A 26,186-nucleotide genomic window follows, 5' to 3' on the forward strand; every position below is an offset into this window, starting at 1 on the left:
ATAGGGATATATGGGGGGATATGGGGAGATATGGGGTTATATGGGGAGATATGGGGTTTATATGGGGTTATATAGGGGAATATAGGGATATATGGGGGGTATACGGGGTTATATGGGGGGATATGGGGGGATACGGGGTTATATGGGTTATTATAGGGTTATATGGGGTTATATGGGGGGATATGGGGTTATATCTCCCCATATCCCCCCATATCCCCCCATATCCCCCCATATAACCCCATATAACCCCATATAACCCCCCATATCCCCTATATCTGACCCATATAACCCCATATAACCCCATATCTCCCCCATATCTCCCCTATATCCCCCCATATCCCCCCATATCCCCCCTTACTGACCCCATATCCCCCCATATCCCCTATATCTGACCCTATATCCTCTATATAACCCCATATCCCCCCATATCTCCCCCTATAACCCCATATCTCCCCATATCCCCCCATATCTCCCCATATCCCCCCATATCCCCCCATATAACCCCATATCTCCCCATATAACCCCATATAACCCCATATAACCCCATATAACCCCATAAACCCCACATAACCCCATATAACCCCATATAACCCCATATAACCCCATATCTCCCCATATAACCCCATATAACCCCATATAACCCCATATAACCCCATATAACCCCATATAACCCCATATAACCCCATATCTCCCTTATCTCCCCATATCTCCCTTATCTCCCCATATCTCCCTTATCTCCCTTAGGCCCCGCCCCCCCCGCCCCACATCCGACCCCCAAGTCGGCCCCGTTCCCTGCGACCGCAACTTGGCCCTATTCGAGGTACGAAACCCCATAGAATGACCCCAAAATGACCCAAAATCGCCCGAATTCCCCCAAAATGACCCAAAATCGCCCGAATTCAGCCCAAAATGACCCAAAATCGCCCGAATTCAGCCCAAAATGACCCAAAATCGCCTGAATTCCCCCAAAATGAGCCAAAATCGCCTGAATTCACCCCAAAATGACCCAAAATCGCGTGAATTCCCCCCAAAATGACCCAAAATCGCCTGAATTCACCCCAAAATGAGCCAAAATCGCCTGAATTCCCCCCAAAATGACCCAAAATCGCCTGAATTCCCCCCAAAATGACCCAAAATCGCCTGAATTCACCCCCAAAATGACCCAAAATCGCCCAAATTCCCCCCAAAATGACCCAAAATCGCGTGAATTCCCCCCAAAATGACCCAAAATCGCCTGAATTCAGCCCAAAATGACCCAAAATCGCCCGAATTCCCCCCAAATGACCCAAAATCGCCTGAATTCCCCCCAAAATGACCCAAAATCACCTGAATTCTCCCCAAAATGACCCAAAATCGCCTGAATTCCCCCAAAATGACCCAAAATCGCCCGAATTCCCCCCAAAATGACCCAAAATCGCCTGAATTCCCCCCAAAATGACCCAAAATCGCCTGAATTCCCCCCAAAATGACCCAAAATCGCCTGAATTCAGCCCAAAATGACCCAAAATCGCCCGAATTCAGCCCAAAATGATCCTGGATGTCCCATAATAGGATGAACTGGGCACCCGGCCCCGTGTCCCGGCCCTATTGCGGCGCATTGCGGCCTACAGCAGCCTGAGCCCCGGCAGCGACGAGGGGCAGCAGCCGGTATGGGGGGATATGGGGGGATGTGGGGGGATATGGGGTTATAATGGGGGGATATGGGGGGATATGGGGGGATATGGGGGGATATGGGGGGATATGGGGGGATATGGGGTTATATGGGGTCCTATGGGGTCTTATGGGGGTTCTATGGGGAGATATGGGGGATATGGGGGGCTATGGGGGGCTATGGGGGGATATGGGGGGATATGGGGGGATATGGGGTTATATGGGGTCCTATGGGGGGATATGGGGGGATATGGGGTTATATGGGGTCCTATGGGGTCTTATGGGGGTTCTATGGGGAGATATGGGGGATATGGGGGGCTATGGGGGGCTATGGGGGGATATGGGGGGATATGGGGGGATATGGGGTTATATGGGGTCCTATGGGGGGATATGGGGGGATATGGGGTTATATGGGGTCCTATGGGGTCTTATGGGGGTTCTATGGGGAGATATGGGGGATATGGGGGGCTATGGGGGGATATGGGGGGATATGGGGGGATATGGGGTCTTATGGGGGTTCTATGGGGAGATATGGGGGATATGGGGGGCTATGGGGGGATATGGGGGGCTATGGGTCTCTATGGGTCTCTATGGGTCCCATAGCCCCCATTGTGCCCCATAGCCCCGCTCTATGGGTCCCCTGTTGGGGGTTATGGGGTGCTATGGGTCCCTATGGGTCCCTATGGGTCTCTATGGGTCTCTATGGGTCCCTATGGGTCCCTATGTGTCTCTATGGGTCTCTATGGGTCTCTCCCCATAGCGGCGCTCTATGGGTCCCATGTTGGGGGTCTTCGTCCCGGCCCTGCAGCCCCTCGTGGGGGGGTTATGGGTCTCTATGGGTCTCTATGGGTCTCTATGGGTCTCTATGGGTCTCTATGGGTCTCTATGGGTCTCTATGGGATCTATGGGTCTCTATGGGTCTCTATGGGTCTCTATGGGTCTCTATGGGTCTCTATGGGTCTCTATGGGTCCCTATGGGTCTCTATGGGTCTCTATGGGTCTCTATGGGTCTCTATGGGTCTCTATGGGTTTCTATGGGTCTCTATGTGTCTCTATGGGTCCCTATGGGTCCCTATGGGTCTCTATGGGTCCCTATGGGTCTCTATGGGTCCCTATGGGTCCCTATGGGTCCCTATGGGTCCCTATGGGTCCCTATGGGTCCCTATGGGTCTCTATGGGTCCCTATGGGTCCCTATGGGTCCCTATGGGTCTCTATGGGTCTCTATGTGTCTCTATGGGTCTCTATGCCCCATAGCGGCGCTCTATGGGCCCCATGTTGGGGGTCTTCGTCCCGGCCCTGCAGCCCCTCGTGGCTCCGCTGCTGGTTCTGAGGCTGCCCTGGATGGTCGGGGCCGGGGGGGTCCTGGCTGCAACCGGCGTCGGGGGCGTCATGGCCGCCTGTGTGAGTAATGGGGGGGGGGGGTCCTTTAAATGGGGGTGTCCCATAATGGGGGGGGGTCCCTTTAATTGGGGGGGGTCCCATAATGCGGGTGGGTCCCTTTAAGAGGGGGGGGTCCCTTTAAGGGGGTGGGGGGGTCCCTATAATAGTGTGGGGGGGTCTCATTATGGGGGGGGGGTCTCTTTAAGGGGGGGGGGTCTCATTAAGGGGGGGGGCCTTAAATTGGGGGGGGGTCTCTTTAAATGGGGGGGGACCCTTTAATACGGGTGGTCCCTTTAATGGGGGGGGTCTCATTATATGGGGGGGGTCTCATATGGGGGGCTGGGGTCTCATTATGGGGGGGGTCCCTTTAAATGGGGGGGTCCCTTTAAATGGGGGGGGTCCCTTTAATTGGGGGGGGGGTCCTTTAAGGGGGGGGTCCCTTTAAATGGGGGGGGGGGTCCTTAAATGGGGGGAGGGTCCCTTTAATGGGGGTGGGGTCCCTTTAATTGGGGGAGGGGTCCCTTTAAATGGGGGGGGTCCCTTTAATGGGGGGGGTCTCATTATAGGGGGGGTCCCTTAATGGGGGGGGGGTCTTATTATATGGGGGGGGGTCCCTTTAATTGGGGGGGGTCCCTTTAAATGGGGGGGGTCCCTTTAATTGGGGGGGGTGTCCTTAAATGGGGGGGGGTCCTTAAATGGGGGGAGGGTCCCTTTAAGAGGAGTGGGGGTCCCTTTAATGGGGGGGGGTCCCTTTAATTGGGGGTGGTCTCATTATGGGGGGGGTCCCATTAATGTGTGGGGGGGTCCCTTTAATGGGGGGGGGGTCTCATTATGGGGGGTGGGTCCCTTTAATGGGGGGGGTCCTTAAATGGGGGGGGGGTCCCTTAAATGGGGGGGGGTCCCTTTAAATGGGGGGGGGCTTTAATTGGGGGGGGTCCCAATAATGGGAGGGGGCTTAAATGGGGGGGGGGGGTCCCTTAAATGGGGGGGGTCCCTTTAAATGGGGGGGGGTCCCTTTAAGGGGGAGGGTCCCTTTAAGAGGGGGGGGTCTTAAATGGGGGGGTCTTATTATGGGGTGGGCCCTTAAATGGGGGGAGGGTCCCTTTAAATGAGAGGGTGCCTTTAAATGGGGGGGGGGTCTTTAAATGGGGGGGATCCCTTTAATTGGGGGGGGTCCTTAAATGGGGGGAGGGTCCCTTTAATTGGGGGGGTCCCTTTAAATGGGGGGGGTCTCATTATGGGGTAGGAGGGGGCTATTATGGGGGGGGGTCCCTTTAAATGGGGGTGGGGTCTCATTATGGGGGGGGTCCCATTAATGTGTGTGGGGGTCCCTTTAATTGGGGGGGGGTCTCATTATGGGGGCGGGGGGTCCCTTTAAATGGGGGGGGTCCTTAAATGGGGGGGGTCCTCAAATGGGGGGGGGTCCCTTTAAGGGGGGGGGCTTAAATGGGGGGGTCCCTGTAATAGGGGGAGGGTCCCTTTAATGGGGGGGGGTCCCTTTAATTGGTCCTATGGGGGTCCTGGGTTAATATGGGGGTCCAAGAGGGGTCCTGGTCCTATTATGGGAGGGGGTCCCTTTAAATGGGGGGGTCTCATTATAGTGGGGGGGGGTCCCTTAATGGGGGCAGGGTCTTATTATATGGGGGAGGGTCCTTTTAATTGGGGGGGGGTCCCTTTAAATGGGGGGGTCCCTTTAAATGGGGGGGGGCCCCATAATGGGGGGGGGTCTCATTATGGGGGTGGGGGGGTTTCATTATGGGGGGGTCCCTTTAAATGAGGGGGGTCCCTTTAATTGGGGGGGGTCCCTTTAAGGGGGGGGGTCTCATTATAGGGGGGTCCCATGGGTCCCTTTAAGGGGTGGGTCCCTTTAATGGGGGGGGGGGTCTCATTAAGGGGGGGGGCCTTAAATTGGGGGGGGAGTTCTTTAAATGGGGGGGGACCCTTTAAATGGGGGGGGGTCCCTTTAAATGGGGGGGGGGGTCCTTAAATGGGGGGGGCTCATTATGGGGGGGTCCCTTTAATGGGAAAGGTCCCTTTAAGGGGGGGGGGTCTCATTATGGGGGGGGTCCCTTTAAATGGGGGGGGGTCCCTTTAATTTGGATGGGGGGGTCGCATTATGGGGGGGGGTCCCTTTAAATGGGGGGGGGGCTTAAATAGGGGGAGGGTCCCTTTAAGAGGGGGGGGTCCCTTTAATTGGGGGACGGTCCCTTTAAATGGGGGGGGGTCCCTTAAAATGGGGGGGGTCCCTTAATGGGGGGGGTCCTTAAATGGGGGGGGGGTCCCATAATAGGGGGGGGGTCCCTTTAAGAGGGGGGGGTCCCTTAATGGGTGTGGTCCCTTTAAGGGGGGGGGTCTCATTATGGGGGGCTGGGGTCTCATTATGGGGGGGGTCCCTTTAAATGGGGGGGTCTCATTATGGGGTAGGAGGGGGCTATTATGGGGGGGTTCCCTTTAAATGGGGGGGTCTTATGGGGGGGGTCTCATTATGGGGGGGGGTCTTATTATAGGGGGGGTCCCTTTAAATGGGGGGGGTCCTTAAATGGGGGGAGGGTCCCTTTAATTGGGGGGGTCCCTTTAAATGGGGGCAGGGTCTTATTATATGGGGGGGGGTCCCTTTAATTGGGAGGGGGTCCTTTAAATAGGGGGAGGGTCCCTTTAAGAGGAGTGGGGGTCCCTTTAATTGGGGTGGTCCCTATAATGGGGGGGGTCCCTTTAAATGGGGGGGGTCCCTTTAAATGGGGGAGGGTCCCTTTAAATGGGGTGGGGTCCCTTTAAATGGGGGGGGGTCCCTTTAATTTGGGTGGGGGGGGTCTCATTATGGGGGGGGGTCCCTATAATAGGGGGGGGGTCCCTTTAATTGGGGGGGGGTCTCATTATGGGGGTGGGGGGTCCTTTAAATGGGGGGGGGGGTCCCTTTAAATGGGGGGGGGGGTCCCTTTAATTGGGGGGGGGTCTCGTTATATGGGGGGTCCCATGGGTCCCTTTAATGGGGGGGGGGGGTCTCATTATGGGGGGTGGGTCCCTTTAAGGGTGGGGGGTCCCTTTAAATAGTGGGAGGGTCCCTTTAAATGGGGGGGGTCCCTTTAAATGGGGGGGGGTCCCTTTAATTGGGGGGGGGGTCCCATGGGGGTCCTGTGTTAATGTGGGGGTCTTATGGGGGTCTCTGTGCCCCACAGGCCGTACTGACAGCATTATCCCTGAGCGCTGTGGCCTCCAATGACGTCGTACCCGGTGAGACCCCATAGATATGGGGGGATGTGGGGCTGATGTGGGTCTCTTCCTCCCACCCCACAGCCAGAGGTCCCCTGGCCATTCTATGGGGCTGCTATGGGGCAGCTATGGGGCTGCTATGGGGCAGCTATGGGGCTGCTATGGGGCAGCTATGGGGCAGCTATGGGGCAGCTATGGGGCAGCTATGGGGCTGCTATGGGGCAGCTATGGGGCTGCTATGGGGCAGCTATGGGGCTGCTATGGGGCAGCTATGGGGCAGCTATGGGGCTGCTATGGGGCAGCTATGGGGCAGCTATGGGGCAGCTATGGGGCTGCTATGGGGCAGCTATGGGGCAGCTATGGGTCTGATGTGTGTCTCTCTGTCTCTCCCCATAGCTGGAGGTCCTTTAGCTGTTCTATGGGGCAGCTATGGGGCAGCTATGGGGCTGCTATGGGGCTGCTATGGGGCTGCTATGGGGCAGCTATGGGGCTGCTATGGGGCAGCTATGGGGCAGCTATGGGGCTGCTATGGGGCAGCTATGGGGCAGCTATGGGGCTGCTATGGGGCAGCTATGGGGCAGCTATGGGGCTGCTATGGGTCTGATGTGTGTCTCTCTGTTTCTCCCCATAGCTGGAGGTCCTTTAGCTGTTCTATGGGGCGGGCTGGGCCCCGAGGCGGGCGCTGCCGTGGGGCTGTGCTCGTTCCTTGGGGCCGCATTCGCTGCCGCAGCCGCAGCTTTGGGGGCGGCCGAGCTGCTGACGGTGGGTACTGCGCCTTTAAGGGGGGGGGTATGGTAATGAGGGGGCGGGGATATGCTAATAGGGGCGGGGATATGCTAATAGGGTGGGTACTGCACCTTTAAGGGGGGGGTATGGTAATGAGGGGGCGGGGATATGCTAATAGGGGGAGTACTGCGCCTTTAAGGGGGGGGGGTATGGTAATGAGGAGGCGGGGATATGCTAATAGGTGCTGGGATATGCTAATAGGGGGAGTACTGCGCCTTTAAGGGGGGGGGGTATGGTAATGAGGGGGCGGGGATATGCTAATAGGGGCTGGGATATGCTAATAGGGGGAGTACTGCGCCTTTAAAGGGGGGGGGGTGTATGCAAATAGGTGTCGGGTTGTGGTTGTGTGGGGGCGTGGCTATGCAAATATGGGGCGGGGTTATTGCAATAGGGAGTTGGGTTGTTGACCTATAGGGGGCGGGGTTATGCAAATATAGGGGTGGGGTTATGGTAATGAGGAGGTTGGGCTATAGAGGGTTGTTTAAATAAGGGGCCGGGTTATGCAAATGTGGGGGCGGGGCTTAAGGGCGGAGATGTTGGGGGCGTGGCCTAAGGGCAGCCTTCTTGTTGTTTAATGGCGGCCATCTTGGGGGCGTGGCCTAATGGCAGCCATCTTGTTTTAGGGCGGCCATCTTGGGGGCGTGGTCTCAGGTCGGCCATCTTGGGGGCGTGGCTTAATGGCGGCCATCTTGTTTTAGGGCGGCCATCTTGGGGGCATAGTTTGAGGGCGGCCATATTGGGCGGCCATCTTGTGGGCATGGCCAATGGCTGCCATCTTGTTTTAGGGCGGCCATCTTGTTGTTTAATGGCAGCCATCTTGTGTCCTGATGGCGGCCATCTTGTTTTAAGGCGGCCATCTTGGGGGCGTGGCCTAATGGCGGCCATCTTGTTGTTTAAGGGTGGCCATCTTGTTTTAAGGCGGCCATCTTGGAGGCGTGGCCTAAGGGCGGCCATATTGGGCTGCCATCTTGTAGGCGTGGTCTCAGGGCGGCCATCTTGTTTTATGGCGGCCATCTTGTTCTTTAATGGCGGCCATCTTGTTTAAAGGCGGCCATCTTGGGGGCGTGGCCTAATGGCAGCCATATAGGGCGGCCATCTTGGGGGTGTCGTCTCAGGGCGGCCATCTTGGGGGCGTGGCTTAAGTGCAGCCATCTTGGGGGCGTGGCCTAATGGCGGCCATCTTGTTTTAGGGCGGCCATCTTGGGGGCATGGTTTATAGGCGGCCATATTGGGGGTGTGGCCTAATGGCGGCCATCTTGGGGGCGTGGCCTAATGGTGGCCATCTTGTTTTAAGGCGGCCATCTTGTTGTTTAATGGCAGCCATCTTGGGGGCATGGTTTAAAGGGCAGCCATCTTGTTTTAGGGCGGCCATTTTGTGGGCCTGGCTTAAGGGCGGCCACTTTGTTTAAAGGCAGCCATCTTGGAAGTGTGGCCTCATGGCGGCCATCTTGGGTGGCCATCTTGGGGGCATGGCCTAATGGCAGCCATCTTGGGGGCGTGGTTTGAGGGCGGCCATCTTGTGGGCGTGGCCTAAGGGCGGCCATCTTGTGTCCTGATGGTGGCCATCTTGGGGGCGTGGTTTGTGGGCGGCCATCTTGTGGGAGTGGCCTAAGGGCAGCCATCTTGTTTAAAGGCGGCCATATTGGGGGCGTGGCCTAAGGGCGGCCATATTGGGGGCGTGGATTATGGGTGGCCATATTGGGGGCGTGGTTTGTGGGCAGCCATCTTGTCGGCGTGGCCTAAGGGCAGCCATCTTGTTTTAGGGTGGCCATCTTGTTTAAAGGTGGCCATATTGGGGGCGTGGCCTAATGGCGGCCATCTTGGGGGCGTGGCTTAAGGGCAGCCATCTTGTTTTAGGGCGACCATCTTGGGGGCATGGTTTATAGGCGGCCATCTTGGGGGAGTGGATTATGGGCGGCCATATTGGGGGCGTGGATTAAAGGGCAGCCATCTTGTTTTAGGGCGGCCATCTTGTTTAAAGGCGGCCATTTTGTAGGCGTGGCTTTAGGGTGGCCATCTTGGGCGGCCATTTTGGGGGCGTGGCCTAAGGGCGGCCATCTTGTTTTAGGGCGGCCATCTTGTTTTCTCACGGCGGCCATCTTGTTTAAAGGCGGCCATCTTGGGGGCGTGGCTTAAGGGCGGCCATCTTGTTGTTTAATGGCGGCCATCTTGTTTTAGGGCAGCCATCTTGTGTTCTCACGGCGGCCATCTTGTGTTCCCAGGTGTACGTTCTCCCCCCGTCGGCCATGTTGCCGCTGTCCCGGCTGAACAGCGGCCGCAGTTACGGCTCCGCCATGTTGGTTCTATTGGGGCTGGGGGCGGCCGCCCCACACGGGCCCCACGTGGCCTCATTGGGCCCCATTGGGGTGGGGCTGACGCTGCTGGCGCTGCAGGGCGGGGCCATCAGAGCCGCCATGACGGGAGCCAGGAACGGGTAAGGGAGTATAATGAGATGCTAATGAGATGCTAATGACATGCTAATGACACGCTAATGAGATGCTAATGAGATGGTAATGGGTCGATGAGGTGATAATGGGATGCTAATGAGATGATAGTGGGATGATAATGGGATGATAATGATATGATAATGAGATGGTAATGGAATGATAATGAGATGATAATGGGATGAGAATGAGATGAGAATGGGATGATAATGAGATGATAATGAGATGATAATGAGATGATAATGGGATGAGAATGAGATGATAATGAGATTATAATGGGATGACAATGAGATGATAATGGGATGGTAATGGGATGCTAATGAGATGATAATGGGATGCTAATGGGATGAGAATGAGATGATAATGAGATGATAATGGGATGATAATGAGATGATAATGAGATGGTAATGGGATGATAATGAGATGAGAATGAGATGATAATGGGATGCTAATGGGCCCCCAATGTCACCCCATAAGGCCCCAATGTCACCCCATAGGGCCCCATAGGATCCCAATGTCACCCCATAGTGCCCCATATCACCCCATATCGCCCCATAGCAGCTCACTCTTACCCTATATTTCCTCATTACGCCTTTACCAGCATTAATTACTATTAATTAATTAACACCCCCCCCCCAGGCTGTGTCTGCCCCCCCCCAGCTCCCCCCTGGCCCCACTGCAGCCCTGCCTGCCCCATAGCGACAACAGCAGCGGCTCCTCTGCCCCACAACCGGCTGTTCCAGGGCCCAGCACCGAGCTGCTGGCACGTGAGTGCTATGGGGGGCACCTCTGCCCCATAACTGCCCCATAACTGCCCCATAACCGCCCCATAACCGCCCTATAACCAACCCATAACTGCCCTGCCCCATAACTACCCCATAACCAACCTGCCCCATAACTGCCCCATAACCCCCCTGCCCCATAACCCCCTGCCCCATAACCCCCTGCCCCATAACCCCCTGCCCCATAACCCCCTGCCCCCCATAGGTAACTTATGGCCCCCAGACCCATCATGGGACACTGAGGGGGGCAGCGCCGGATTCGGGATCCTGCTGGGACTGAGCCTCCCCACGGCGTGTGGTGAGACCCATAGAGCCCCATAGAGCCCCATAGAGACCCATAGAGACCCATAGAGCCCCATAGAGACCCATAGAGACCCATAGAGACCCATAGAGACCCATAGAGACCCATAGAGACCCATAGGGACCCATAGAGACCCATAGAGACCCATAGAGACCCATAGAGACCCATAGAGACCCATAGAGACCCATAGGGACCCATAGAGACCCATAGGGACCCATAGAGACCCATAGGGACCCATAGAGACCCATAGAGACCCATAGGGACCCATAGAGACCCATAGAGACCCATAGAGACCCATAGGGACCCATAGAGACCCATAGAGACCCATAGAGACCCATAGAGACCCATAGGGACCCATAGAGACCCATAGGGACCCATAGAGACCCATAGAGACCCATAGGGACCCATAGAGACCCATAGAGACCCATAGAGACCCATAGAGACCCATAGAGACCCATAGGGACCCATAGGGACCCATAGAGACCCATAGAGACCCATAGAGACCCATAGGGACCCATAGAGACACATAGAGACCCCATAGAATCCAATACAGCCCCATAGAGACCCATAGAATCCAATACAGCCCCATAGAGACCCATAGAATCCAATACAGCCCCATAGACACCCCATAGAGCCGTATAGACACCCCATAGTGCCCCATAGAGCCCCATATCTGCCCCATATTCCCCCATAGACACCCCATAGAGCCCCATAGAGCCCAATAAAGCCTCATAGACACCCCATAGAGCCCGATAGACACCCCATATCTCCCCATAGAGCCCCATAGAGCCCCATAGAGCCCAATAAAGCCTCATAGACACCCCATAGAGCCCCATAGACACCCCATAGAGCCCCATATCTCCCCATAGACACCCCATAGAGCCCCATAGACACCCCATCGCCCCCTATATCCCCCCATATCTCCCCATATCACCCTATAGAGCCCCATAGACACCCCATATCACCCCACAGACACCCCATATCTCCTCATAGAGCCCCATAGAACACCATAGCACCCCATAGAGCCTCATAGACACCCCATCTCCCCCTATATCGCCCCATATCCCCCCATATCTCTTCATAGAACCCCATAGAGACCCCATAGAGCCCCATATCCCCCCATAGACACCCCATATCCCCCCATAGACACCCCATATCTCCCCATAGAGCCCCATAGACACCCCATAGAGACCAATAGAGCCCCATAGACACCCCATCTCACCCCATAGACCCCCCATAGATTCCAACGGGCCCCCCATTGCCCCATAGGGATTCTATGGGGCTGCAGCCACGTGGCGGAGCTTCGAGACGCCGCCACTTCTGTGCCCTTGGGGACCATCGGGGCTGCGGTGGGAAGCGCCGTAATCTGCATCCGTGGGGCGGAGCTATGGGGCCGGGGGGGGGCATCTATGGGGCTGGGGGGCGGCTATGGGGCTGGGGGACCTTAAATATGGGGGGGGGGAACCATGTGAGGGCGGAACCTTAAGTGCGGGGGGACGGTTGGGTGGGGGGAGCGTAAAGATGGCGGACCGGAAGTATAGGGGGAGCCGGAAGTGGGGTGGGACCGGAAGTGATGGGGGGCGCCATATTGGGAGCCGCCATATTGGGAGCCGCCATATTGGGGGCGTTTTGGGTGGAATTTGGGGGTTTTTGGGGTTTTTTTGGGTGGTTTTTGGGGTTTTTTGGGGTGTTTTTGGGGTTTTTTGGGGTGTTTTTAGGGGATTTTGGGGGTATTTTGGGGTGTTTTGGGGCCGGTTTTCCTTAACAGCACAGACCTGAGCTCGGCGCTGCTGCTGGGGGCGTCCGTGGAGGGGGAGCTGCTGCGGGACAAGTGAGACCCCATAGAAACCCCATAGGAACCCATAGAGCCCCATAGAGACCCATAGAGACCCATAGAGACCATAGAGCCCCATAGAGACCCATAGAGACCCATAGAGACCCATAGAGACCCATAGAGACCCATAGAGACCCATAGAGACCCATAGAGACCCATAGAGACCCATAGAGACCCATAGAGCCCCATAGAGACCCATAGAGACCCATAGAGCCCCATAGAAACACATAGAGACCCATAGAGATACATGGAGACCCATAGAGACCCATAGAAACACATAGAGCCCCATAGAGACCCATGGAGACCCCATAGAAACCCCATAGGAACACATGGAGACCCATAGAGATACATGGAGACCCATAGAGCCCCATAGAAACCCATGGAGACCCATAGAGCCCCATAGAAACCCATAGAGACCCATAGAGACCCATAGAGACCCCATAGAAATACATGGAGCCCCATAGAGACCCATAGAGACCCATAGAAACCCCATAGAAACCCCATAGGAACACATGGAGACCCATAGAGACCCATAGAGACCCATAGAAACCCCATAGGAACACATGGAGACCCATAGAGACCCATAGAGACCCATAGAGACCCATAGAGACCCATGGAGACCCCATAGAAACCCCATAGGAACCCATGGAGACCCATAGAGACCCATAGAGACCCATAGAAACCACATAGAAACCCCATAGGAACACATGGAGACCCATAGAGACCCATAGAGACCCATAGAAACCCCATAGGAACACATGGAGACCCATAGAGACCCATAGAGATACATGGAGCCCCATAGAGACCCATAGAGACCCATAGAAACCCCATAGGAACACATGGAGACCCATAGAGACCCATAGAGACCCATAGAGCCCCATAGAGATACATGGAGACCCATAGAGATACATGGAGACCCATAGAGACCCATAGAGATATATGGAGACCCCATAGAGACCCATAGAGACCCATAGAGATACATGGAGACCCCATAGACACCCCATAGAGATACATGGAGACCCATAGAGACCCCATAGAAATACATGGAGACCCATAGAAACCCCATAGGAACACATGGAGACCCATAGAGACCCATAGAAATACATGGAGACCCCATAGAAACCCCATAGGAACACATGGAGACCCATAGAAACACATAGAGACCCATAGAGACCCATAGAAACACATGGAGACCCATAGAGCCCCATAGAGACCCATAGAGATACATGGAGACCCATAGAAACACATAGAGCCCCATAGAGACCCATAGAGACCCCATAGAAACCCCATAGAGATACATAGAGACCCATAGAGACCCCATATCCCCCCATATAACCCCATAACCACCCCATAGAGCCCCATAGACACCCCATGGACACCAATAGAGCCCCATATTGCCCCATAGACACCCATAGGGCCCCATAACCCCCAATATCCCCCCATAGAGACCCCATAGATCCCCATATCCCCCTATAGAGCCCCATATCCCCCATATAACCCCATATATGACTCCATATCCCCTATATAACCCCATATATCCCCATATATCCCCATATAACCCCCTATATCCCCCATATCCCCCCATATAACCCCATATAACCCCATATATCCCCTATATAACCCCATATACCCCCATATACCCCATATATCCTCATTATAACCCTATATCTCCCCATATAACGCCGTATCCCCCGATATCCCCCCATATATCCCCTATATAACCCCATATAACTCCATATATTCCCTGTATAACCCCATATATCCCCTATATAACCCCATATATCCCCTATAGATCCCCTATATAAACCTATAGATCCCATATATCCCCATTATAACCCCATATCCCCCCGTATAACCCTATAGATCCCATATAACCCCATATAATCCTATATAACCCTATGGATCCCATATACCCCCATTATAACCCCATATCTCCCCATATCTCCCCATATAACCCTATATAACCCCATATAACCCTATATAACCCCATATCCCCTATATAACCCCATATCTCCCCATATATCCCCTATAACCCCATATCCCCCCATATACCCCCATATACCCCCCATATAACCCCATATCTCCCCATATAACCCCATATATCCCCTATATAACCCTATATCCCCCATATAACCCCATATAACCCTATATAACCCTATGGATCCCATATAACCCTATATCCCCCATATCTCCCCATAGGTTTGGCTGGTCGCTGGGTTCCCGCCCCGTCTTCTCGTCCATCTCGTTTCCTCATTGGCTGCCTCAGTTGGGGGCGGGGCTTGCGGCCTTGGGGGCGGGGCTTACGGCCCTACAGGGGGCGGCCAGGATCCTGCGGGGGATGGGCAGGACCAAGGCCCTGCCATTGCCACGGGTGAGACCCATAGCGACCCATAGGACCCATAGGACCCATAGAGACCCTATAGGACCCATAGAGACCCTATAGGATCCATATGGACCCAAAAAACCCCATAGAGCCCTATAGAAACCCCATAGCAGCCCCCTTTGCTTCATTGCTATAGCGCCACCTAGCGGCTGGAGGTGGAATAGCAGCTCATAGAGACCCATAGGGACCCTATAGGACCCTATAGAGACCCATAGAGAACCATAGGGACCCATAGAGACCCATAGGACCCATAGAGACCCTATAGGACCCTATAGGATCCATATGGACCCATAAAACCCCATAGAGCCCTATAGAAATCCCATAGGAGCCCCCTTTGCTTTATTGCAGTAGCGCCACCTAGCGGCTGGAGGTGTAATAGCAATAGGGACGTGTAGCAATAGCGCCACCTGGTGGATGGAGGTGGAATAGCAGCTCATAGAGACCCATAGGGACACATAGAGACCCTATAGAGAACCATAGGGACCCATAGCGACCCATAGGACCCATAGAGACCCTATAGGACCCTATGGGACCCATAGGGACCCATAAAACCCCATAGAGCCCTATAGAAACCCCATAGCAGCCCACTTTGCCCTGTTACTGTAGCGCCACCTAGCGGCTGGAGGTGTAATAGCAGCTCATAGAGACCCATAGGGACCCCATAGGGACCCATAGAGACCCTATAGAGAACCATAGGGACACATAGCGACCCCATAGGACCCATAGAAACCCATAGAGACCCTATAGGATCCATATGGACCCATAAAACCCCATAGAGCCCTATAGAAACCCCATAGCAGCCCACTTTGCCCTGTTACTGTAGCGCCACCTAGCGGCTGGAGGTGTAATAGCAATAGGGACGTGTAGCAATAGCGCCACCTGGTGGATGGAGGTGGAATAGCAGCTCATAGAGACCCATAGGGACCCCATAGAGACCCTATAGAGAACCATAGGGACCCATAGAGACCCCATAGAGACCCATAGAGACCCTATAGGACCCTATAGGACCCATAGGGACCCATAAAACCCCATAGAGCCCTATAGAAACCCCATAGCAGCCCCCTTTGCTTCATTGCTATAGCGCCACCTAGCGGCTGGAGGTGGAATAGCAGCCCATAGAGACCCCATAGAGACCCATAGAGACCCTATAGGGACCCATAGAGAACCATAGGGACCCATAGAGACCCTATAGAGAACCATAGGGACCCATAGCGACCCCATAGGACCCATAGGACCCTATAGGATCCATATGGACCCAAAAAACCCCATAGAACCCTATAGAAACCCCATAGCAGCCCCCTTTGCCCCATTACTGTAGCGCCACCTAGCGGCTGGAGGTGTAATAGCAATAGGGACGTGTAGCAATAGCGCCACCTGGTGGATGGAGGTGGAATAGCAGCTCATAGAGACCCATAGGGACACATAGGGACCCATAGAGACCCTATAGAGACCCTATAGAGAACCATAGGGACCCATAGAGACCCCATAGCGACCCATAGAGACCCATAGCGACCCATAGGACCCCATAGACACCCCATAGAGCCCCATATTTCCCCATAGAGCCCAATAGAGCTGTATAGACACCCCATAACTACCCATAGACACTCCATAGAGCCCAATACAGCCCCATAGACACCCCATAGACCCCCATATCCCCCCATAGACACCCCATAGAGCCCCATAGAGCCCCATAGACACCTCATATCCCCCCATACACACCCCATAGACACCCCATACAGCCCCATAGCCCCTCACAGAGCTACATAGACACCCCATAGAGCCCCATAGAGCCCCATAGACACCCCATAGAGCCCCATAGCCCCTCACAGAGCTACATAGACACCCCATAGAGCCCCATAGAGCCCCATAGACACCCCATAGAGCCCTATACAGCCCCATAGACACCCCGTATCCTCACATAGACACCCCATAGAGCCCCATAGATCCCCATATCCCCCCATAGACACCCCATAGATCCCCATAGACACTCCATAGAGCCCCATAGAGACCCCATATCCCCCCAAAATCCCAATATCTCCCCCTTTATCTCCCCATAGACACCCCATAGCCCCCCATAACCCCCATATCCCCCCATATCCCCCCATATCCCCCATATCCCCTATATCTCCCCCTATATCTCCCTGTAGACACCCCATATCCCCCCATAACCCCTTTATTATCCCCCATATACCCTATATTATCCCCCATATCCCCCCATATCTCCTATATCTCCCCCCATAACCCCTATATCTCCCCCTATATCCCCCCATATCCCCCCATATCCCCCTATATCCCCCCATAACCCCCATTATTGACCCCATAACCCCTATATAATCCCCCCATAACCCCTATATCTCCCCCTATATCTCCCCATATCCCCCATTACTGACCCCATATCCCCCCATAACCCCCATTACTGACCCCATATCCCCCCATATCCCCCCATATCCCCTATATCTCCCCCCATATCCCCCATATCCCCCATATCTCCCCCATATCTCCCCATATCCCCCTATATCCCCCCATAACCCCCATTACTGACCCCATATCCCCTATATCTCCCCCCATATCCCCCCATATCCCCCCATATCCCCCCATATCCCCTCTATTATCCCCCATATCCCCCCATATCCCCCTATATCCCCCCATATCCCCCCATAACCCCCATATCTCCCCCTATATCTCCTATATCTCCCCCTATATCCCCTATATCTCCCCCCATATCTCCCCATATCCCCCATATCCGCTATATCTCCCCCCATATCCCCCCATATCCCCCCCCATATCCCACCATATCCCCCTATATCCCCCTATATCCCCCCATATCCCCCATATCCCCCCATATCCCCTATATCTCCCCCTATATCCCCCTATATCCCCCCATATCCCCCCATATCCCCCATATCCCCCCATATCCCCTATATCTCCCCCTATATCTCCCCCTATATCCCCCATATCCCCCCTATATCCCCCCATATACCCCCATATCCCCTATATCTCCCCCTATATCTCCCCATATCCCTCCTATATCCCCCCATATCCCCTATATCTCCCCCTATATCCCCCCATATCCCTCCTATATCCCCCCATATCCCCTATATCTCCCCCCATATCCCCCCATATCCCCCCCATATCCCCCCATATCCCCCCATAACCCCTATATCTCCCTATATCTCCCTATATCCCCCTATATCCCCTATATCCCCCCATAACCCCCATTACTGACCCCATAACCCCTATATCTCCCTATATCTCCCCCTATATCTCCCCACATCTCCCCATATCTCCCCATATCTCCCCCTATATCCCCCCATATCCCCCATTACTGACCCTATATCCCCCCATATCCCCCCATATCCCCCCATATCCCCCCATATCCCCTATATCTCCCCCTATATCTCCCCATAGACACCCCATATCCCCCCATAACCCCCATTACTGACCCCATACCCCCTATATCTCCCCATATCTCCCCATATCCCCTATATCTCCCCCCATATCCCCCCATATCCCCCCATATCCCCCCATATCCCCCCCATATCCCCCCCATATCCCCCCATAACCCCTATATCCCCCCATATCCCCCCATATCCCCCATATCTCCCCCTATATCTCCCCATATCCCCCCATATCCCCCCATAACCCCTATATCTCCCCCCATATCCCCCCATAACCCCTATATCTCCCCCCATATCTCCCCATATCCCCCTATATCTCCCCCCATATCCCCTATATCTCCCCCTATATCTCCCCATATCCCCCCATATCCCCCCATATCCCCTATATCTCCCCCTATATCTCCCCATAGACACCCCATATCCCCCCATATCCCCCCATATCCCCTATATTATCCCCCATATCCCCCCATATCCCCCCATAACCCCTATATCTCCCCATATCTCCCCCCATATCCCCCCATATCCCCCCCATATCCCCCCATATCCCCCCACAACCCCCATATCCCCCCTATATCCCCCCATATCCCCCTATATCCCCCCATATAACCCCATAACCCCCATATCCCCCTATATCCCCCCCCATATCCCCCCATATCCCCCCATAACCCCCATTACTGACCCTATATCCCCCCATATCCCCCTATATCCCCCTATATCTCCCCATATCTCCCCATATCTCCCTATATCTCCCCACAGGCCGTAGCAGCCGCCGATCTCTGGTCCCTGGTCCCTGCGCTGCTGGTTGCGGAGCTGGGGGTTCTTATAGGATCCATCGACCTGGTGGCCCCGGTGCTGTCTGTGTATGTGATGGTGCCCCATAGAGCCCCATAGAGCCCATAGAACCCCATAGAACCCATAGAGACCCATAGAACCCCATAGAACCCATAGAGACCCATAGAGCCCCATAGAACCCCATAGACCCCCATAGACCCCATAGAACCCCATAGAACCCCATAGAGCCCCATAGAGCCCCATAGAGCCCCATAGAGCCCCATAGATCCCATAGATCCCATAGAACCCCATAGAGCCCCATAGAACCCCATAGAACCCCATAGAGCCCCATAGAGCCCATAGAGCCCCATAGAGCCCATAGAGCCCATAGAGCCCCATAGAACCCCATAGAACCCCATAGAGCCCCATAGAACCCCATAGAGCCCCATAGAGCCCCATAGAGCCCCATATACCCCATAGAACCCCATAGAGCCCCATAGAGCCCCATAGAACCCCATAGAGCCCCATAGAGCCCCATATACCCCATAGAACCCCATATACCCCCATATATCCCCCCATATAACCCATATAACCCCATATACCCCCATATAACCCCATATACCCCCATATAACCCCATATCCCCCATATAACCCCATATAACCCCATATACTCCCATATAACCCCATATAACCCCATATATCCCCCATATAACTCCATATATCCCCCCATATACCCCATATAACCCCATTATAACTCTGTATCCCCCCATATAGCCCCATATAACCCCATATACCCCCATATAACCTTATAGATCCCATATACAACCCCATATCCCCCCATAGAACCCCATATAACCCCATATCCCCCCATATATAACCCCATATCCCCCCATATAACCCCATATCCCCCCATATAAGCCATATAACCCCATATACCCCCATATATCCCCTATATAACCCTATATCCCCCCATATAGCCTCATATATCCCCATATACCCCCATATAACATTATAGATCCCATATACAACCCCATATCCCCCCATATAACCCCATATCCCCCCATATAACCCATATAACCCCATATAACCCCATATCCCCCCATATACCCCCATATCCCCCCATATAACCCCATATACCCCCATATAACCTTATAGATCCCATATACAACCCCATATCCCCCCATAGAACCCCATATAACCCCATATCCCCCCATATCCCCCCCATATATCCCCATATAACCCCATATAACCCCATATATAACCCCATATCCCCCCATATCCCCCATATCCCCCCATATAACCCCATTATAACTCTGTATCCCCCCATATAGCCCCATATAACCCCATATACCCCCATATAACCTTATAGATCCCATATACAACCCCATATCCCCCCATAGAACCCCATATCACCCCATATCCCCCCATATATAACCCCATATCCCCCCATATAACCCCATATCCCCCCATATAAGCCATATAACCCCATATACCCCCATATATCCCCTATATAACCCTATATCCCCCCATATAGCCTCATATATCCCCATATACCCCCATATAACATTATAGATCCCATATACAACCCCATATCCCCCCATATAACCCCATATCCCCCCATATAACCCATATAACCCCATATAACCCCATATCCCCCCATATACCCCCATATCCCCCCATATAACCCCATATACCCCCATATAACCCCATATATCCCCATATAACCCCATATACCCCCATATAACCTTATAGATCCCATATACAACCCCATATCCCCCCATAGAACCCCATATAACCCCATATCCCCCCATATCCCCCCCATATATCCCCATATAACCCCATATAACCCCATATATAACCCCATATCCCCCCATATCCCCCATATCCCCCCATATAACCCCATTATAACTCTGTATCCCCCCATATAGCCCCATATAACCCCATATACCCCCATATAACCTTATAGATCCCATATACAACCCCATATCCCCCCATAGAACCCCATATCACCCCATATCTCCCCATATCCCCTCATATCCCCCATATCCCCCCATATAACCCCATATGCCCCCATATACCCCCATATAACCCCATATACTCCCATATAAGCCCATATAACCCCATATAACCCCATATACTCCCATATAACCCCATATAACCCCATGTACCCCCATATCCCCCCATATCCCCTCATATAACCCCATATATAACCCCATGTACCCCCATATCCCCCCATATAACCCCATATAACCCCATATACCCCCTATGACATCACAACCCCCCCTATGACGTCATTTCCATTTTGGGCTGATTTTGCCCCTTTTCAGGTTCTTTCTCACCTCGTTCCTGGTTCTCAACCTGTCGTGTGCGATTCAGGGGCTGCTGCCAACACCGGGATGGAGCCCACGGTGTCCCCTGTACCACTGGTATATATGGGATATATAGGGTTATATGGGGATATATAGGGTTATATAGGGATATATAGGGGATATATGGGGTTATATGGGGTTATATGGGGTTATATGGGGTTATATGGGGGGATATGGGGTTATATGGGGGGGATATGGGGAGATATGGGGGGATATGGGGTTATATGGGGTTATATGGGGTTATATGGGGTTATATGGGGGGATATGGGGGGATATGGGGGGATATGGGGTTATATGGGGTTATATGGGGGGATATGGGGGATATAGGGGTTATATAGGGGGGATATGGGGTTATATGGGGGGATATGGGGGGATATGGGGAGATATGGGGAGATATGGGGGGATATGGGGGGATATAGGGGATATATGGGGGGGATATGGGGGGATATATGGGGTTATATAGGGTTATATGGGGAGATATGGGGGGATATGGGGGTTATATGGGGGGATTTGGGGATATATGGGGTTCTATGGGGGGATATAGGGGGGATATGGGGGGCATGGGGGGATATGGGGTTATATGGGGTTATATGGGGGGATATGGGGTTATATGGGGGGATATGGGGAGATATGGGTCCCTATGGTTCCCTATGGGATCTATGGGTCCCTATGGTTCCCTATGGTGTGTGCCCCACACCCCCTGTCCCCATAGGGCGCTGTCTGTGCTGGGGGCCGTGCTATGGGTCCCTATGGGATCTATGGGTCCCTATGGGTCCCTATGGGTTCTATGGGGATCTATGGGGTCTATGGGATCTATGGGGTCTGGGGGGATCCTTATGGGGTCTGGGGGTTCTTATGGGGTCTGGGGATCCTTATGGGTTCTATGGGGGTCCCTATTGGGTCCTATGGGTTCTATGGGGTCCCTATTGGGTCCTATGGGATCTATGGGATCTATGGGTTCTATGGGGATCCCTATGGGGTCCTATGGGATCTATGGGGATCTATGGGGTTTCTATGGGGTCTGGGGGGATCCTTATGGGGTCTGGGGGTTCTTATGGAGTCTGGGAATTACTATGGGGTCCTATGGGGTCCTATGGGATCTATGGGGTTCCTATAGGGTCTGGTGGTCCTTATGGAGTCCTATGGGGTCTGGGGGTTCTTATGGGGTCTGGGGATCCTTATGGGGTCCTATGGGATCTATGGGGTCCCTATGGGGTCTGGGGGGATCTATGGGGTCTGGGGGTTCTTATGGGGTCTGGGGATCCTTATGGGGGTTCCTATGGGATCTATGGGGTCTATGGGGTTTCTATGGGGTCTGGGGGTTCTTATGGGGTCTGGGGATCCTATGGGGTCCTATGGGGCCCTATGGGGTCCTATGGGGATCTATGGGGTTTCTATGGGGTCTGGGGATCCTTATGGGGTCTGGGGGGATCTATGGGGTCTGGGAATTACTATGGGGTCCTATGGGATCTATGGGGTCCCTATGGGGTCCTATGGGGTCTGAGAACTTCTATGGGGTTTGGGGGTGCTATGGGGGTCCTATGGGGTCTGGGGGTTCTTATGGGGTCTGGGGATCCTATGGGGTCCTATGGGTTCTATGGGGTCCCTATGGGGTCTGGGGTGATCTATGGGAGTCTTATGGGGTCTGGGAATTACTATGGGGTCCTATGGGGTCCTATGGGTCCCTATGGGTCCCTATGGGATCTATGGGGTCTGGGGGGATCTATGGGGTCCCTATGGGGTCTATGGGTCCCTATGGGATCTATGGGGTCCCTATGGGTCCCTATGGGTCCCCATGGTATCTATGGGGTCCCTATGGGTCCCTATGGGGTCCCTATGTGTCCCTATGGTTCCCTATGGTCCGTGCCCCCCCCCCCTGTCCCCATAGGGCGCTGTCTGTGCTGGGGGCCGTGCTGTGCCTGACGCTGTTATTTGTCACCTGCTGGTTCTACGCCGTCGCAGCCCTTTGTATGGCCGCCATGTTGTACAAATACGTGCAATATTACGGGTGGGTCCGGCCCCAAATCTGACCCTTTTCACCCCAAAATCCACCCCCCCCCCATTACCCAGCCCCATTGATTCCCATTGGGCCCCATTGATTCTCATTGTGCCCCATTGATTCTCATTGTGCCCCATTGATTCCCATTGGGCCCCATTGATTCCCATTGGGCCCCATTGATTCCCATTGGGCCCCATTGATTCTCATTGTGCCCCATTGATTCTCATTGTGCCCCATTGATTCCCATTGTGCCCCATTGTGCCCCATTGTGCCCCATTGATTCTCATTGTGCCCCATTGATTGTGCCCCATTGATTCTCATTGTGCCCCATTGTGCCCCATTGATTCTCATTGTGCCCCATAGATTCTCATTGTGCCCCATTGATTCTCATTGTGCCCCATTGATTCTCATTGTGCCCCATTGATTCTCATTGTGCCCCATTGATTCACCCCATTGATTCTCATTGTGCCCCATATCCTGCCCCATTGATTCTCATTGTGCCCCATATCCTGCCCCATTGATTCTCATTGTGCCCCATATCCTGCCCCATTGATTCTCATTGTGCCCCATTGATTCTCATTGTGCCCCATAGATTCTCATTGTGCCCCATTGATTCTCATTGTGCCCCATATCCTGCCCCATTGATTCTCATTGTGCCCCATATCCTGCCCCATTGATTCTCATTGTGCCCCATTGATTCTCATTGTGCCCCATTGATTCTCATTGTGCCCCATATCCTGCCCCATTGATTCTCATTGTGCCCCATTGATTCTCATTGTGCCCCATATCCTGCCCCATTGATTCTCATTGTGCCCCATTGATTCTCATTGTGCCCCATTGATTCTCACTGTGCCCCATTGATTCTCATTGTGCCCCATTGATTCTCATTGTGCCCCATTGATTCTCATTGTGCCCCATATCCTGCCCCATAGCGCGGCCTCAGAGTGGGGTGAGGGTCTTCGGGGGCTGCAGCTCAGTGCGGCTCGATTCGCGCTGCTCAGCCTGGAGGACGGAGCCGGACCCACGGACAGTTGGAGGTCAGTGCCCCATAGAGACACATAGAGACCCATAGAGACCCATAGAGACACATAGAGACCCATAGAGACCCATAGAGACACATAGAGACACATAGAGACCCATAGAGACCCATAGAGACACATAGAGACACATAGAGACCCATAGAGACCCATAGGGACCCATAGAGACACATAGAGACACATAGAGACCCATAGAGACACATAGAGACCCATAGAGACCCATAGAGACCCATAGAGACCCATAGAGACACATAGAGACACATAGAGACCCATAGAGACCCATAGGGACCCATAGAGACCCATAGAGACACATAGAGACCCATAGAGACACATAGAGACACATAGAGACCCATAGAGACACATAGAGACCCATAGAGACCCATAGAGACCCATAGAGACACATAGAGACCCATAGAGACCCATAGAGACCCATAGAGACCCATAGAGACCCATAGGGACCCATTGAGTTCCATTGAGATCCATTGAGACACCTAAGAGACCCCATAGCTGCCCCATAGCCACCACATAGCTGCCCCATAGCTGCCCCATAGAGACCCCATAGAGACCCATTGAGTCCCATTGAGATCCATAGAGACCCATAGAGACCCATAGCCACCCCATAGAGACCCATAGAGACCCCATAGAGACCCACAGAGACCCCATAGAGACCCCATAGGGATCCATAGAGACCCATAGAGACCCATAGAGACCCATAGGGACCCATAGGGACCCATAGAGACCCATAGAGACCCATAGGGACCCATAGGGACCCATAGAGACCCATAGGGACCCATAGGGACCCATAGAGACCCATAGAGACCCATAGCTGCCCTATAGCTGCCCCATAGCTGCCCCATAGCTGCCCTATAGCTGCCCCATAGCTGCCCCATAGCTGCCCCATATCAGCCCCATAGATCCCCATATCCCCCCATAGACACCCCATACCCCCCCATATCCCCCCTATATCCCCCCTATATCCCCCCATATCCCCCCATAGACACCCCATATAACCCCATATCCCCCCTATATCCCCCCATAGGACCCCTTAATGACCCCGTAGGACCCCATATACCCCCCATATCCCCCCAAAGACACCCCATATCCCCCCATATCCCTCCATATCCCCCCATATAACCCCATATATCCCCTATATAACCCCATATCCCCCCATATAACCCCAAATATCCCCTATATAACTTTATATATCCCCTATATAACCCCATATAACCCCATATCCCTCCATATCCCCCCATATAACCCCATATCCCCCCATATAACCCCATATAACCCCATATATCCCCATATATCCCCTATATAACCCCATATCTCCCCCATATAACCCCATATACCCCCTATATCCCCCATAGGCCGCAGCTGCTGGTGCTGCTGAAGCTGGACTCGGAGCTGTGTCCATATCCCCCCATATCTCCCCCATATACCCCAATATAACCCCATATACCCCCTATATAACCCCATATATCCCCATATATAACCTCATATATCCCCTATATAACCCCATATACCCCCCACATAACCCCATATATCCCATATAACCCCATATAACCCCATATAACCCCATATAACCCCATATCCCCCCATATCCCCCCTATATCCCCCCCTATATCCCCCATATCCCCCCATATACCCCCATATATTCCATATCCCCCCATATAACCCCATATAACCCCATATCTGCCCCATATCTCCCCATATCCCCCCATAGACACCCCATATACCCCCATAGATCCCCATATCCCCCTATAGACACCCCGTATCTCCCCATATCCCCCCATAGACACCCTACATTCCCCCATAGAGCCCTATAGACACCCCATATTCCC

At 53.7% G+C, this 26,186-nt stretch overlaps 1 protein-coding gene across 1 annotated transcript in view; it reads left to right on the forward strand.

Annotated features, from left to right (window-relative positions):
- Window positions 1-676: 676 nt before the first annotated feature.
- The window catches only part of LOC116652718 (solute carrier family 12 member 4-like), a gene marked incomplete at its 5' end in the record, with an annotated part of 47,849 nt that continues 22,339 nt past the window's right edge, over window positions 677-26,186 (forward strand). Inside the window, 15 exons of the mRNA XM_085531497.1 lie at window positions 677-820; window positions 1,552-1,647; window positions 2,906-3,052; window positions 6,208-6,262; window positions 6,873-7,003; window positions 9,250-9,461; window positions 10,111-10,238; window positions 10,459-10,551; window positions 11,824-11,922; window positions 12,328-12,385; window positions 14,588-14,759; window positions 18,926-19,029; window positions 21,268-21,366; window positions 23,198-23,317; window positions 24,241-24,345. Coding sequence (XP_085387623.1) covers window positions 677-820; window positions 1,552-1,647; window positions 2,906-3,052; window positions 6,208-6,262; window positions 6,873-7,003; window positions 9,250-9,461; window positions 10,111-10,238; window positions 10,459-10,551; window positions 11,824-11,922; window positions 12,328-12,385; window positions 14,588-14,759; window positions 18,926-19,029; window positions 21,268-21,366; window positions 23,198-23,317; window positions 24,241-24,345 — 1,763 coding nt within the window. The remainder of the gene's footprint in view (window positions 821-1,551; window positions 1,648-2,905; window positions 3,053-6,207; window positions 6,263-6,872; window positions 7,004-9,249; window positions 9,462-10,110; window positions 10,239-10,458; window positions 10,552-11,823; window positions 11,923-12,327; window positions 12,386-14,587; window positions 14,760-18,925; window positions 19,030-21,267; window positions 21,367-23,197; window positions 23,318-24,240; window positions 24,346-26,186) is intronic.

Source organism: Coturnix japonica, unplaced genomic scaffold (assembly GCF_054131305.1).
Source record: "Coturnix japonica strain WE unplaced genomic scaffold, WE-NBRP24 Scf043, whole genome shotgun sequence".
Taxonomy (NCBI): domain Eukaryota; kingdom Metazoa; phylum Chordata; class Aves; order Galliformes; family Phasianidae; genus Coturnix; species Coturnix japonica.